The sequence below is a fragment of the Oncorhynchus masou genome, unplaced genomic scaffold (genome assembly GCF_036934945.1).
Source record: "Oncorhynchus masou masou isolate Uvic2021 unplaced genomic scaffold, UVic_Omas_1.1 unplaced_scaffold_880, whole genome shotgun sequence".
NCBI classification, from domain to species: Eukaryota; Metazoa; Chordata; class Actinopteri; order Salmoniformes; family Salmonidae; genus Oncorhynchus; species Oncorhynchus masou.
This window is the reverse complement of record NW_027015264.1, coordinates 150725-166905: the sequence shown is the minus strand read 5'-3', so window position 1 is coordinate 166905 and position 16181 is coordinate 150725. Positions and strand designations below refer to the sequence as shown.

At 42.1% G+C, this 16181-nt stretch overlaps 1 protein-coding gene across 1 annotated transcript in view; it reads left to right on the top strand.

Annotated features, from left to right (window-relative positions):
* Positions 1-5651: 5651 nt before the first annotated feature.
* The window catches only part of LOC135537973 (GATOR2 complex protein WDR59-like), a 75912-nt gene continuing 65382 nt past the window's right edge, over positions 5652-16181 (top strand). The window contains exons 1-6 of the mRNA XM_064963984.1: positions 5652-5669; positions 5785-5901; positions 10644-10721; positions 10827-10983; positions 14180-14259; positions 14406-14538. Coding sequence (XP_064820056.1) covers positions 5652-5669; positions 5785-5901; positions 10644-10721; positions 10827-10983; positions 14180-14259; positions 14406-14538 — 583 coding nt within the window. The remainder of the gene's footprint in view (positions 5670-5784; positions 5902-10643; positions 10722-10826; positions 10984-14179; positions 14260-14405; positions 14539-16181) is intronic.

Here is a 16181-nt window from a genome sequence, read left to right as displayed (position 1 = left end):
GTAGGGTCAGTACTACATTATAACCTGTGTAGGGTCAGTACTACATTATAACCTGTGTAGGGTCAGTACTACATTATAACCTGTGTAGGGTCAGTACTACATTATAACCTGTCAGTACTACATTATAACCTGTGTAGGGTCAGTACTACATTATAACCTGTCAGTACTACATTATAACCTGTGTAGGGTCAGTACTACATTATAACCTGTGTAGGGTCAGTACTACATTATAACCTGTGTAGGGTCAGTACTACATTATAACCTGTGTAGGGGGTCAGTACTACATTATAACCTGTGTACTACATTATAACCTACATTACATTATAGGGTCAGTACTACATTATAACCTGTGTAGGGTCAGTACTACATTATAACCTGTGTAGGGTCAGTACTACATTATAACCTGTGTAGGGTCAGTACTACATTATAACCTGTGTAGGGTCAGTACTACATTATAACCTGTCAGTACTACATTATAACCTGTGTAGGGTCAGTACCACATTATAACCTGTGTAGGGTCAGTACTACATTATAACCTGTGTAGGGTCAGTACTACATTATAACCTGTGTAGGGTCAGTACTACATTATAACCTGTGTAGGGTCAGTACTACATTATAACCTGTGTAGGGTCAGTACTACATTATAACCTAGGGTCAGTACTACATTATAACCTGTGTAGGGTCAGTACTACATTATAACCTGTGTAGGGTCAGTACTACATTATAACCTGTGTAGGGTCAGTACTACATTATAACCTGTGTAGGGTCAGTACTACATTATAACCTGTCAGTACTACATTATAACCTGTATAGGGTCAGTACCACATTATAACCTGTGTAGGGTCAGTACTACATTATAACCTGTCAGTACTACATTATAACCTGTGTAGGGTCAGTACTACATTATAACCTGTGTAGGGTCAGTACTACATTATAACCTGTGTAGGGTCAGTACTACATTATAACCTGTGTAGGGTCAGTACTACATTATAACCTGTCAGTACTACATTATAACCTGTGTAGGGTCAGTACTACATTATAACCTGTGTAGGGTCAGTACTACATTATAAGGGTCAGTACTACATTATAACCTGTGTAGGGTCAGGTCAGTACTACATTATAACCTGTGTAGGGTCAGTACTACATTATAACCTGTGTAGGGTCAGTACTACATTATAACCTGTGTAGGGTCAGGGTCAGTACTACATTATAACCTGTGTAGGGTCAGTACTACATTATAACCTGTCAGTACTACATTATAACCTGTGTAGGGTCAGTACTACATTATAACCTGTGTAGGGTCAGTACTACATTGTAACCTGTCAGTACTACATTATAACTTGTGTAGGGTCAGTACTACATTATAACCTGTGTGGGGTCAGTACTACATTATAACCTGTGTAGGGTCAGTACTACATTATAACCTGTGTAGGGTCAGTACTACATTATAACCTGTGTAGGGTCAGGTCAGTACTACATTATAACCTGTGTAGGGTCAGTACTACATTATAACCTGTGTAGGGTCAGTACTACATTATAACCTGTGTAGGGTCAGTACCTACATTATAACCTGTGTAGGGTCAGTACTACATTATAACCTGTGTAGGGTCAGGTCAGTACTACATTATAACCTGTGTAGGGTCAGTACTACATTATAACCTGTGTAGGGTCAGTACTACATTATAACCTGTGTAGGGTCAGTACACATTATAACCTGTGTAGGGTCAGTACTACATTATAACCTGTCAGTACTACATTATAACCTGTGTAGGGTCAGTACTACATTATAACCTAGGGTCAGTACTACATTATAACCTGTGTAGGGTCAGTACTACATTATAACCTGTGTAGGGTCAGTACTACATTATAACCTGTGTAGGGTCAGTACTACATTATAACCTGTCAGTACTACATTATAACCTGTGTAGGGTCAGTACTACATTATAACCTGTCAGTACCACATTATAACCTGTGTAGGGTCAGTACTACATTATAACCTGTCAGTACTACATTATAACCTGTGTAGGGTCAGTACTACATTATAACCTGTGTAGGGTCAGTACTACATTATAACCTGTGTAGGGTCAGTACTACATTATAACCTGTGTAGGGTCAGTACTACATTATAACCTGTGTAGGGTCAGGGTCAGTACTACATTATAACCTGTCAGTACTACATTATAACCTGTGTAGGGTCAGTACTACATTATAACCTGTGTAGGGTCAGTACTACATTATAACCTGTGTAGGGTCAGTACCACATTATAACCTGTGTAGGGTCAGTACTACATTATAACCTGTGTAGGGTCAGTACTACATTATAACCTGTCAGTAGGGTACATTATAACCTGTGTAGGGTCAGTAACATTATAGGGTCAGTACTACATTATAACCTGTGTAGGGTCAGTACTACATTATAACCTGTGTAGGGTCAGTACTACATTATAACCTGTGTAGGGTCAGTACTACATTATAACATGTCAGTACTACATTATAACCTGTCAGTACTACATTATAACCTGTGTAGGGTCAGTACTACATTATAACCTGTGTAGGGTCAGTACTACATTATAACCTGTCAGTACTACATTATAACCTGTCAGTACTACATTATAACCTGTGTAGGGTCAGTACTACATTATAACCTGTGTAGGGTGAGTACCACATTATAACCTGTCAGTACTACATTATAACCTGTGTAGGGTCAGTACCACATTATAACCTGTGTAGGGTCAGTACTACATTATAACCTGTGTAGGGTCAGTACTACATTATAACCTGTGTAGGGTCAGTACTACATTATAACCTGTGTAGGATCAGTACTACATTATAACCTGTCAGTACTACATTATAACCTGTGTAGGGTCAGTACCACATTATAACCTGTCAGTACTACATTATAACCTGTGTAGGGTCAGTACCACATTATAACCTGTGTAGGGTCAGTACTACATTATAACCTGTGTAGGGTCAGTACTACATTATAACCTGTGTAGGGTCAGTACTACATTATAACCTGTGTAGGGTCAGTACTACATTATAACCTGTGTAGGGTCAGTACTACATTATAACCTGTGTAGGGTCAGTACTACATTATAACCTGTGTAGGGTCAGTACTACATTATAACCTGTGTAGGGTCAGTACTACATTATAATGTCAGTACTACATTATAACCTGTGTAGGGTCAGTACTACATTATAACCTGTGTAGGGTCAGTACTACATTATAACCTGTGTAGGGTCAGTACTACATTATAACCTGTGTAGGGTCAGTACTACATTATAACCTGTCAGTACTACATTATAACCTGTGTAGGGTCAGTACTACATTATAACCTGTCAGTACTACATTATAACCTGTGTAGGGTCAGTACTACATTATAACCTGTGTAGGGTCAGTACTACATTATAACCTGTGTAGGGTCAGTACTACATTATAACCTGTGTAGGGTCAGTACCACATTATAACCTGTGTAGGGTCAGTACTACATTATAACCTGTTTAGGGTCAGTACTACATTATAACCTGTCAGTACTACATTATAACCTGTGTAGGGTCAGTACTACATTATAACCTGTCAGTACTACATTATAACCTGTGTAGGGTCAGTACTACATTATAACCTGTGTAGGGTCAGTACTACATTATAACCTGTGTAGGGTCAGTACTACATTATAACCTGTGTAGGGTCAGTACTACATTATAACCTGTGTAGGGTCAGTACTACATTATAACCTGTCAGTACTACATTATAACCTGTGTAGGGTCAGTACTACATTATAACCTGTCAGTACCACATTATAACCTGTGTAGGGTCAGTACTACATTATAACCTGTGTAGGGTCAGTACTACATTATAACCTGTGTAGGGTCAGTACTACATTATAACCTGTGTAGGGTCAGTACTACATTATAACCTGTGTAGGGTCAGTACTACATTATAACCTGTCAGTACTACATTATAACCTGTGTAGGGTCAGTACTACATTATAACCTGTCAGTACTACATTATAACCTGTGTAGGGTCAGTACCACATTATAACCTGTGTAGGGTCAGTACTACATTATAACCTGTGTAGGGTCAGTACCACATTATAACCTGTGTAGGGTCAGTACCACATTATAACCTGTGTAGGGTCAGTACTACATTATAACCTGTCAGTACTACATTATAACCTGTCAGTACTACATTATAACCTGTGTAGGGTCAGTACTACATTATAACCTGTGTAGGGTCAGTACCACATTATAACCTGTGTAGGGTCAGTACTACATTATAACCTGTGTAGGGTCAGTACTACATTATAACCTGTGTAGGGTCAGTACTACATTATAACCTGTCAGTACTACATTATAACCTGTGTAGGGTCAGTACCACATTATAACCTGTGTAGGGTCAGTACTACATTATAACCTGTCAGTACCACATTATAACCTGTGTAGGGTCAGTACTACATTATAACCTGTGTAGGGTCAGTACTACATTATAACCTGTGTAGGGTCAGTACTACATTATAACCTGTCAGTACTACATTATAACCTGTGTAGGATCAGTACTACATTATAACCTGTGTAGGGTCAGTACTACATTATAACCTGTCAGTACTACATTATAACCTGTGTAGGGTCAGTACTACATTATAACCTGTGTAGGGTCAGTACTACATTATAACCTGTGTAGGGTCAGTACTACATTATAACCTGTGTAGGGTCAGTACTACATTATAACCTGTCAGTACTACATTATAACCTGTGTAGGGTCAGTACTACATTATAACCTGTCAGTACCACATTATAACCTGTCAGTACTACATTATAACCTGTGTAGGGTCAGTACTACATTATAACCTGTGTAGGGTCAGTACTACATTATAACCTGTCAGTACTACATTATAACCTGTGTAGGGTCAGTACCACATTATAACCTGTGTAGGGTCAGTACTACATTATAACCTGTGTAGGGTCAGTACTACATTATAACCTGTCAGTACTACATTATAACCTGTCAGTACTACATTATAACCTGTGTAGGGTCAGTACTACATTATAACCTGTGTAGGGTCAGTACTACATTATAACCTGTGTAGGGTCAGTACTACATTATAACCTGTGTAGGGTCAGTACTACATTATAACCTGTCAGTACTACATTATAACCTGTGTAGGGTCAGTACTACATTATAACCTGTGTAGGGTCAGTACTACATTATAACCTGTCAGTACTACATTATAACCTGTGTAGGGTCAGTACTACATTATAACCTGTGTAGGGTCAGTACTACATTATAACCTGTCAGTACTACATTATAACCTGTGTAGGGTCAGTACTACATTATAACCTGTCAGTACTACATTATAACCTGTGTAGGGTCAGTACCACATTATAACCTGTGTAGGGTCAGTACCACATTATAACCTGTGTAGGGTCAGTACTACATTATAACCTGTGTAGGGTCAGTACTACATTATAACCTGTCAGTACTACATTATAACCTGTGTAGGGTCAGTACTACATTATAACCTGTGTAGGGTCAGTACTACATTATAACCTGTCAGTACTACATTATAACCTGTGTAGGGTCAGTACCACATTATAACCTGTGTAGGGTCAGTACTACATTATAACCTGTGTAGGGTCAGTGTCCCTGTAACATGTTCAGTGAGTGTCCTGTAACATGTTCAGTGAGTGTCCTGTAACATGTTCAGTGAGTGTCCCTGTAACATGTTCAGTGAGTGTCCCCGTGTCTTGGTTTGTGCCTGATGGTCCTGTGTATCTGTTTCCCAGAAACCCAACACAGCTGTGGAGTACGTTGCAGCTCACCTGTCTAAGATCCACGGTCTGGACTGGCACCCTGACAACGAATACATCCTGGCCACGTCCAGTCAGGACAACTCTGTCAGGGTAAATTACCTCTCTGTCCCCAGAACGTCCAGTCAGGACAACTCCGTCAGGGTAAATTACCTATCTCCGTCCAGTCAGGACAACTCCGTCAGGGTGAATTACCTATCTACGTCCAGTCAGGACAACTCCGTCAGGGTGAATTACCTATCTCCGTCCAGTCTGGACAACTCCGTCAGGGTGAATTACCTATCTCCGTCCAGTCTGGACAACTCCGTCAGGGTGAATTACCTATCTCCGTCCAGTCTGGACAACTCCGTCAGGGTGAATTACCTATCTCCGTCCAGTCAGGACAACTCCGTCAGGGTGAATTACCTATCTACGCCTAGTCAGGACAACTCCGTCAGGGTGAATTACCTATCTCCGTCCAGTCTGGACAACTCCGTCAGGGTGAATTACCTATCTCCGTCCAGTCTGGACAACTCCGTCAGGGTGAATTACCTATCTACGTCCAGTCAGGACAACTCCGTCAGGGTGAATTACCCATCTTTCCCCAGAACGTCAATGCTACCGTACTATTTAAATTAAACGCCGTCTCAAAAAGCCGCCTGTTCCCGTGTAATAAATTGTATATCATGTCACCATACATTTCTATGTATTGAGGTTTGATATGTTACGTTCAATAATTCACTAATGACTCAAATTGTCAAACATCCGTTTTTAGCGCGAATAATCAACTGCGAGCAATTTGCTGCTAACAGCTGAGAACTGCAAGCTAATTGGCAAGTACAAAAACAGTCTGTACAGATCCCCAGGAATCCCCCGGTCGCCCCCTGGTGGCGGAAGCAAGAACTGCCGGAAATACACAGTCAAAGAGGAGAACAATTATTCTGTTAGGGAAAAATATTTTTTTTAATTTGAGGCATGCTAAGACAAAAGAAACGTGACACAAGCTAGTTTTAGATCCCACCTTGTCTAGTGTATTCAGGTATAATAAATCCCACCTTGTCTAGTGTAGTCAGGTATAATAAATCCCACCTTGTCTAGTGTAGTCAGGTATAATAGATCCCACCTTGTCTAGTGTATTCAGGTATAATAGATCCCACCTTGTCTAGTGTAGTCAGGTATAATAGATCCCACCTTGTCTAGTGTAGTCAGGTATAATAGATCCCACCTTGTCTAGTGTATTCAGGGATAATAGATCCCACCTTGTCTAGTGTATTCAGGTGTAATAGATCCCACCTTGTATTCAGGTGTAATAGATCCCACCTTGTATTCAGGTATAATAGATCCCACCTTGTCTAGTGTATTCAGGTGTAATAGATCCCACCTTGTCTAGTGTATTCAGGTATAATAAATCCCACCTTGTCTAGTGTATTCAGGTGTAATAGATCCCACCTTGTATTCAGGTGTAATAGATCCCACCTTGTATTCAGGTATAATAGATCCCACCTTGTCTAGTGTAGTCAGGTATAATAGATCCCACCTTGTCTAGTGTATTCAGGTATAATAGATACCACCTTGTCTAGTGTATTCAGGTATAATAGATCCCACCTTGTCTAGTGTAGTCAGGTATAATAGATCCCACCTTGTCTAGTGTATTCAGGTATAATAGATCCCACCTTGTCTAGTGTATTCAGGTTATATAGATCCCACCTTGTCTAGTGTAGTCAGGTGTAATAGATCCCACCTTGTCTAGTGTATTCAGGTATAATAGATCCCACCTTGTCTAGTGTATTCAGGTTATATAGATCCCACCTTGTCTAGTGTAGTCAGGTGTAATAGATCCCACCTTGTCTAGTGTATTCAGGTATAATAGATCCCACCTTGTCTAGTGTATTCAGGTATAATAGATACCACCTTGTCTAGTGTATTCAGGTATAATAGATACCACCTTGTCTAGTGTATTCAGGTATAATAGATACCACCTTGTCTAGTGTAGTCAGGTATAATAGATCCCACCTTGTCTAGTGTATTCAGGTATAATAGATACCACCTTGTCTAGTGTATTCAGGTTATATAGATCCCACCTTGTCTAGTGTAGTCAGGTGTAATAGATCCCACCTTGTCTAGTGTATTCAGGTATAATAGATCCCACCTTGTCTAGTGTAGTCAGGTATAATAGATCCCACCTTGTCTAGTGTATTCAGGTATAATAGATCCCACCTTGTCTAGTGTATTCAGGTATAATAAATCCCACCTTGTCTAGTGTAGTCAGGTATAATAGATCCCACCTTGTCTAGTGTAGTCAGGTATAATAGATCCCACCTTGTCTAGTGTAGTCAGGTATAATAGATCCCACCTTGTCTAGTGTAGTCAGGTGTAATAGATCCCATCTTGTCTAGTGTAGTCAGGTATAATAGATCCCACCTTGTCTAGTGTATTCAGGTATAATAGATACCACCTTGTCTAGTGTATTCAGGTGTAATAGATCCCACCTTGTATTCAGGTGTAATAGATCCCACCTTGTATTCAGGTATAATAGATCCCACCTTGTCTAGTGTATTCAGGTGTAATAGATCCCACCTTGTCTAGTGTATTCAGGTATAATAAATCCCACCTTGTCTAGTGTATTCAGGTGTAATAGATCCCACCTTGTATTCAGGTGTAATAGATCCCACCTTGTATTCAGGTATAATAGATCCCACCTTGTCTAGTGTAGTCAGGTATAATAGATCCCACCTTGTCTAGTGTATTCAGGTATAATAGATACCACCTTGTCTAGTGTATTCAGGTATAATAGATCCCACCTTGTCTAGTGTATTCAGGTTATATAGATCCCACCTTGTCTAGTGTAGTCAGGTGTAATAGATCCCACCTTGTCTAGTGTATTCAGGTATAATAGATCCCACCTTGTCTAGTGTATTCAGGTTATATAGATCCCACCTTGTCTAGTGTAGTCAGGTGTAATAGATCCCACCTTGTCTAGTGTATTCAGGTATAATAGATCCCACCTTGTCTAGTGTAGTCAGGTATAATAGATCCCACCTTGTCTAGTGTAGTCAGGTATAATAGATCCCACCTTGTCTAGTGTAGTCAGGTATAATAGATCCCACCTTGTCTAGTGTAGTCAGGTATAATAGATCCCACCTTGTCTAGTGTATTCAGGTATAATAGATCCCACCTTGTCTAGTGTATTCAGGTATAATAGATCCCACCTTGTCTAGTGTAGTCAGGTATAATAGATCCCACCTTGTCTAGTGTATTCAGGTATAATACATATGCCACCTTGTCTAGTGTATTCAGGTATAATAGATCCCACCTTGTCTAGTGTATTCAGGTATAATAGATCCCACCTTGTCTAGTGTAGTCAGGTATAATAGATACCACCTTGTCTAGTGTATTCAGGTGTAATAGATCCCACCTTGTCTAGTGTATTCAGGTATAATAGATCCCACCTTGTCTAGTGTATTCAGGTATAATAGATCCCACCTTGTCTAGTGTATTCAGGTGTAATAGATCCCACCTTGTCTAGTGTATTCAGGTATAATAGATACCACCTTGTCTAGTGTAGTCAGGTGTAATAGATCCCACCTTGTCTAGTGTAGTCAGGTATAATAGATACCACCTTGTCTAGTGTATTCAGGTATAATAGATCCCACCTTGTCTAGTGTATTCAGGTTATATAGATCCCACCTTGTCTAGTGTAGTCAGGTGTAATAGATCCCACCTTGTCTAGTGTATTCAGGTATAATAGATCCCACCTTGTCTAGTGTATTCAGGTTATATAGATCCCACCTTGTCTAGTGTAGTCAGGTGTAATAGATCCCACCTTGTCTAGTGTATTCAGGTATAATAGATCCCACCTTGTCTAGTGTAGTCAGGTATAATAGATCCCACCTTGTCTAGTGTAGTCAGGTATAATAGATCCCACCTTGTCTAGTGTAGTCAGGTATAATAGATCCCACCTTGTCTCAGGCATAATAGTGTAGTCAGGTATAATAGATCCCACATTGTCTAGTGTATTCAGGTATAATAGATCCCACCTTGTCTAGTGTATTCAGGTATAATAGATCCCACCTTGTCTAGTGTAGTCAGGTATAATAGATCCCACCTTGTCTAGTGTATTCAGGTATAATACATATGCCACCTTGTCTAGTGTATTCAGGTATAATAGATCCCACCTTGTCTAGTGTATTCAGGTATAATAGATCCCACCTTGTCTAGTGTAGTCAGGTATAATAGATCCCACCTTGTCTAGTGTATTCAGGTATAATAGATCCCACCTTGTCTAGTGTATTCAGGTGTAATAGATCCCACCTTGTCTAGTGTATTCAGGTATAATAGATCCCACCTTGTCTAGTGTATTCAGGTATAATAGATCCCACCTTGTCTAGTGTATTCAGGTGTAATAGATCCCACCTTGTCTAGTGTATTCAGGTATAATAGATCCCACCTTGTCTAGTGTATGTTTGTCGACATTTGGGAAGTTTAACGCCAAATGAACCTGGTTTCCATCCAGCCATTCAGTTGTATTTTCACTGGTATAAAATGGTTGGATGGAAACCTGGTTACACTGTGTAAATGACAACACATTACCACAGGAAAGGAAGAAAAGGATCCAAATGCTTTGAATGAAACAATGAACTGTGCAAATGAGCTAAAGCTGTGTGCATTAAGGAAATAGAGGCCCAGCTCAAATATAAGCCTGTCAATAAAAAGCGCCTGTTGTGTTTCGTGATTTAAGCAAATCAACGCCTGGGCTTTTAATTGAAGTTTTACGGTATGAAGGATATTCACGTAGCCTTTTTGCCTATGATTCTCCCGTTGTACTTACTGTGCCGTCGTCCAATCTCCCCGTGCAGTTCTGGGACTACAGACAGCCCAGGAAGTATCTGAGCATCCTGTCCTGTCAGGTTCCTGTGTGGAAGGCCAGATATACTGTGAGTTGACCCTTCCCTTCACCAGATCTCCTCATGTGGAGAGTGGATATGTGTCTGAGTGTTGGGCATGTATCTCTGTCTGTAACCGTGTGTGTGTGTGTGTAGCCTTTCTCCAATGGCCTGGTGACAGTGATGGTTCCCCAGCTGAGACGTGAGAACAGCTTGTTGCTATGGAGCGCTCTGGACCTCAACAGCCCCGTCCACGCCTTCGTGGGCCACGATGACGTGGTGCTGGAGTTCCAGTGGCGTCCGCAGAAAGAAGGTAAAGGAGGCCTCTACCAGCCTGGGTGTCTCGGTAATATACCTCTACCAGCCTGGGTGTCTGGGTAATATACCTCTATCAGCCTGGGTGTCTGGGTAATATACCTCTACCAGCCTGGGTGGCTGGGTAATATACCTCTATCAGCCTGGGTAATATACCTCTACCAGCCTGGGTAATATACCTCTACCAGCCTGGGTAATATACCTCTACCAGCCTGGGTGGCTGGGTAATATACCTCTACCAGCCTGGGTAATATACCTCTACCAGCCTGGGTAATATACCTCTACCAGCCTGGGTAATATACCTCTACCAGCCTGGGTAATATACCTCTACCAGCCTGGGTAATATACCTCTACCAGCCTGGGTAATATACCTCTACCAGCCTGGGTAATATACCTCTATCAGCCTGGGTAATATACCTCTACCAGCCTGGGTAATATACCTCTACCAGCCTGGGTAATATACCTCTACCAGCCTGGGTAATATACCTCTACCAGCCTGGGTAATATACCTCTACCAGCCTGGGTGGCTGGGTAATATACCTCTACCAGCCTGGGTGGCTGGGTAATATACCTCTACCAGCCTGGGTAATATACCTCTACCAGCCTGGGTGGCTGGGTAATATACCTCTACCAGCCTGGGTGGCTGGGTAATATACCTCTACCAGCCTGGGTAATATACCTCTACCAGCCTGGGTAATATACCTCTACCAGCCTGGGTGTCTGGGTAATATACCTCTACCAGCCTGGGTGTCTGGGTAATATACCTCTACCAGCCTGGGTAATATACCTCTACCAGCCTGGGTAATATACCTCTACCAGCCTGGGTAATATACCTCTACCAGCCTGGGTAATATACCTCTATCAGCCTGGGTAATATACCTCTACCAGCCTGGGTAATATACCTCTATCAGCCTGGGTAATATACCTCTACCAGCCTGGGTAATATACCTCTATCAGCCTGGGTAATATACCTCTACCAGCCTGGGTAATATACCTCTACCAGCCTGGGTAATATACCTCTACCAGCCTGGGTAATATACCTCTACCAGCCTGGGTAATATACCTCTACCAGCCTGGGTAATATACCTCTATCAGTCTGGGTAATATACCTCTACCAGCCTGGGTAATATACCTCTACCAGCCTGGGTAATATACCTCTACCAGCCTGGGTAATATACCTCTATCAGCCTGGGTAATATACCTCTACCAGCCTGGGTAATATACCTCTACCAGTCTGGGTAATATACCTCTACCAGCCTGGGTAATATACCTCTACCAGCCTGGGTAATATACCTCTACCAGCCTGGGTAATATACCTCTACCAGCCTGGGTAATATACCTCTATCAGCCTGGGTAATATACCTCTACCAGCCTGGGTGTCTGGGTAATATACCTCTACCAGCCTCGGTAATATACCTCTACCAGCCTGGGTAATATACCTCTACCAGCCTGGGTGTCTGGGTAATATACCTCTACCAGCCTCGGTAATATACCTCTACCAGCCTGGGTAATATACCTCTACCAGCCTGGGTAATATACCTCTACCAGCCTGGGTAATATACCTCTACCAGCCTGGGTGTCTGGGTAATATACCTCTACCAGCCTCGGTAATATACCTCTACCAGCCTGGGTAATATACCTCTACCAGCCTGGGTGTCTGGGTAATATACCTCTACCAGCCTCGGTAATATACCTCTACCAGCCTGGGTAATATACCTCTACCAGCCTGGGTAATATACCTCTACCAGCCTGGGTAATATACCTCTACCAGCCTGGGTAATATACCTCTACCAGCCTGGGTAATATACCTCTACCAGCCTGGGTAATAAACCTCTACCAGCCTGGGTGTCTGGGTAATATACCTCTACCAGCCTGGGTGTCTGGGTAATATACCTCTACCAGCCTGGGTGTCTGGGTAATAAACCTCTACCAGCCTGGGTAATATACCTCTACCAGCCTGGGTAATATACCTCTACCAGCCTGGGTAATATACCTCTACCAGCCTGGGTAATATACCTCTACCAGCCTGGGTGTCTCGGTAATATACCTCTACCAGCCTGGGTGTCTGGGTAATATACCTCTACCAGCCTGGGTAATATACCTCTACAAGTCTGTCTAGTTGTCTCATTCTCCATATAGTTCAGTCCTCTGATTCTCCTGTCTTGTTGCCTCATTCTCCATAGAGTTCAGTCCTCTGATTCTCCTGTCTTGTTGTCTCATTCTCCATAGAGTTTAGTCCTCTGATTCTCCTGTCTCATTCTCCATAGAGTTTAGTCCTCTGATTCTCCTGTCTTGTTGTCTCATTCTCCATAGAGTTCAGTCCTCTGATTCTCCTGTCTCATTCTCTATAGAGTTCAGTCCTCTGATTCCCCTGTCTTGTTGTCTCATTCTCCATAGAGTTCAGTCCTCTGATTCCCCTGTCTTGTTGTCTCATTCTCCATAGAGTTCAGTCCTCTGATTCTCCTGTCTTGTTGTCTCATTCTCCATAGAGTTCAGTCCTCTGATTCCCCTGTCTCATTCTCCATAGAGTTTAGTCCTCTAATTCTCCTGTCTTGTTGTCTCATTCTCCATAGAGTTCAGTCCTCTGATTCCCCTGTCTTGTTGTCTCATTCTCCATAGAGTTCAGTCCTCTGATTCCCCTGTCTTGTTGTCTCATTCTCCATAGAGTTCAGTCCTCTGATTCTCCTGTCTTGTTGTCTCATTCTCCATAGAGTTCAGTCCTCTGATTCCCCTGTCTTGTTGTCTCATTCTCCATAGAGTTCAGTCCTCTGATTCTGCTGTCTCATTCTCCATAGAGTTCAGTCCTCTGATTCCCCTGTCTTGTTGTCTCATTCTCCATAGAGTTCAGTCCTCTGATTCTCCTGTCTAGTTGTCTCATTCTCCATAGAGTTCAGTCCTCTGATTCTCCTGTCTTGTTGTCTCATTCTCCATAGAGTTCAGTCCTCTGATTCCCCTGTCTCATTCTCCATAGAGTTCAGTCCTCTGATTCTGCTGTCTTGTTGTCTCATTCTCCATAGAGTTCAGTCCTCTGATTCTGCTGTCTTGTTGTCTCATTCTCCATAGAGTTCAGTCCTCTGATTCTGCTGTCTTGTTGTCTCATTCTCCATAGAGTTCAGTCCTCTGATTCTCCTGTCTTGTCTCATTCTCTATAGAGTTCAGTCCTCTGATTCTCCTGTCTTTTTGTCTCCTACTAGCTTCTAAGGAGTACCAGATGGTGACCTTGTCCAGAGACCAGACTCTGAGAATATGGAGGCTGGATCCACAGCTACAGAAGGTGTGGAATCTGTCAAATCCAATATTCTATTCAAATCTCAATGGGTCCCTGGTCAAAAGTGGTGCGGTGTTTCGGAACTGGGTGTCGTTTGGGACTCATGTTAACTCCATATTAAATGTATGTTCTCCCTGTGTATCTCTGTGTAGCTGTGTGCCAACGACCTGGTAGAGGATCCGATAGAGGGGATCAGCCTAACTACCGAGTCAGAGAAGAGCCTTCCCTCCCAGGACCCTGAACCCACCATACACAGCTGTGGCCTGCCAGCCGAACACCTGCAGGGTGAGGCGCGGCATGGCCGTAATCAACGCCCGCCTGGCTAACTTGATGGGTCATGTGATCATCTGGCGAAGTGGTCTTTGGTTTAGACATGCTAGCTAGCTAAACGATGAACCTAAGGGTGCTTTCAAGACAACCGGGAAACTTGGAAAAATGTGAGGTTAAATTATGACGGCGCTGGCCTTCAGGTCGGAAAGTCGGGGGTCGAGAAAGAGGCCAGAGCCCGAGTTGGATGACCGTTCAAAATGATGTTTCTAACTACAGTAGAACAGAGGAATGTATAGACCTGACTACAGAGGAATGTATAGACCTGACTACAGTAGAACAGAGGAATGTATAGACCTGACTACAGTAGAACAGAGGAATGTATAGACCTGACTACAGAGGAATGTATAGACCTGACTACAGAGGAATGTATAGACCTGACTACAGAGGAATGTATAGACCTGACTACAGTAGAACAGAGGAATGTATAGACCTGACTACAGTAGAACAGAGGAATGTATAGACCTGACTACAGTAGAACAGAGGAATGTATAGACCTGACTACAGAGGAATGTATAGACCCGACTACAGTAGAACAGAGGAATGTATAGACCTGACTACAGAGGAATGTATAGACCTGACTACAGTAGAACAGAGGAATGTATAGACCTGACTAAAGTAGAACAGAGGAATGTATAGACCTGACTACAGTAGAACAGAGGAATGTATAGACCTGACTACAGTAGAACAGAGGAATGTATAGACCTGACTACAGTAGAACAGAGGAATGTATAGACCTGACTACAGAGGAATGTATAGACCTGACTACAGTAGAACAGAGGAATGTATAGACCTGACTACAGTAGAACAGAGGAATGTATAGACCTGACTACAGTAGAACAGAGGAATGTATAGACCTGACTACAGTAGAACAGAGGAATGTATAGACCTGACTACAGAGGAATGTATAGACCTGACTACAGTAGAACAGAGGAATGTATAGACCTGACTACAGTAGAACAGAGGAATGTATAGACCTGACTACAGAGGAATGTATAGACCCGACTACAGTAGAACAGAGGAATGTATAGACCTGACTACAGAGGAATGTATAGACCTGACTACAGAGGAATGTATAGACCTGACTACAGTAGAACAGAGGAATGTATAGACCTGACTACAGTAGAACAGAGGAATGTATAGACCTGACTACAGTAGAACAGAGGAATGTATAGACCTGACTACAGTAGAACAGAGGAATGTATAGACCTGACTACAGTAGAACAGAGGAATGTATAGACCTGACTACAGAGGAATGTATAGACCTGACTACAGTAGAACAGAGGAATGTATAGACCTGACTACAGTAGAACAGAGGAATGTATAGACCTGACTACAGTAGAACAGAGGAATGTATAGACCTGACTACAGTAGAACAGAGGAATGTATAGACCTGACTACAGTAGAACAGAGGAATGTATAGACCTGACTACAGTAGAACAGAGGAATGTATAGACCTGACTACAGTAGAACAGAGGAATGTATAGACCTGACTACAGTAGAACAGAGGAATGTATAGACCTGACTACAGAGGAATGTATAGACCTGACTACAGTAGAACAGAGGAATGTATAGACCTGACTACAGAGGAATGTATAGAC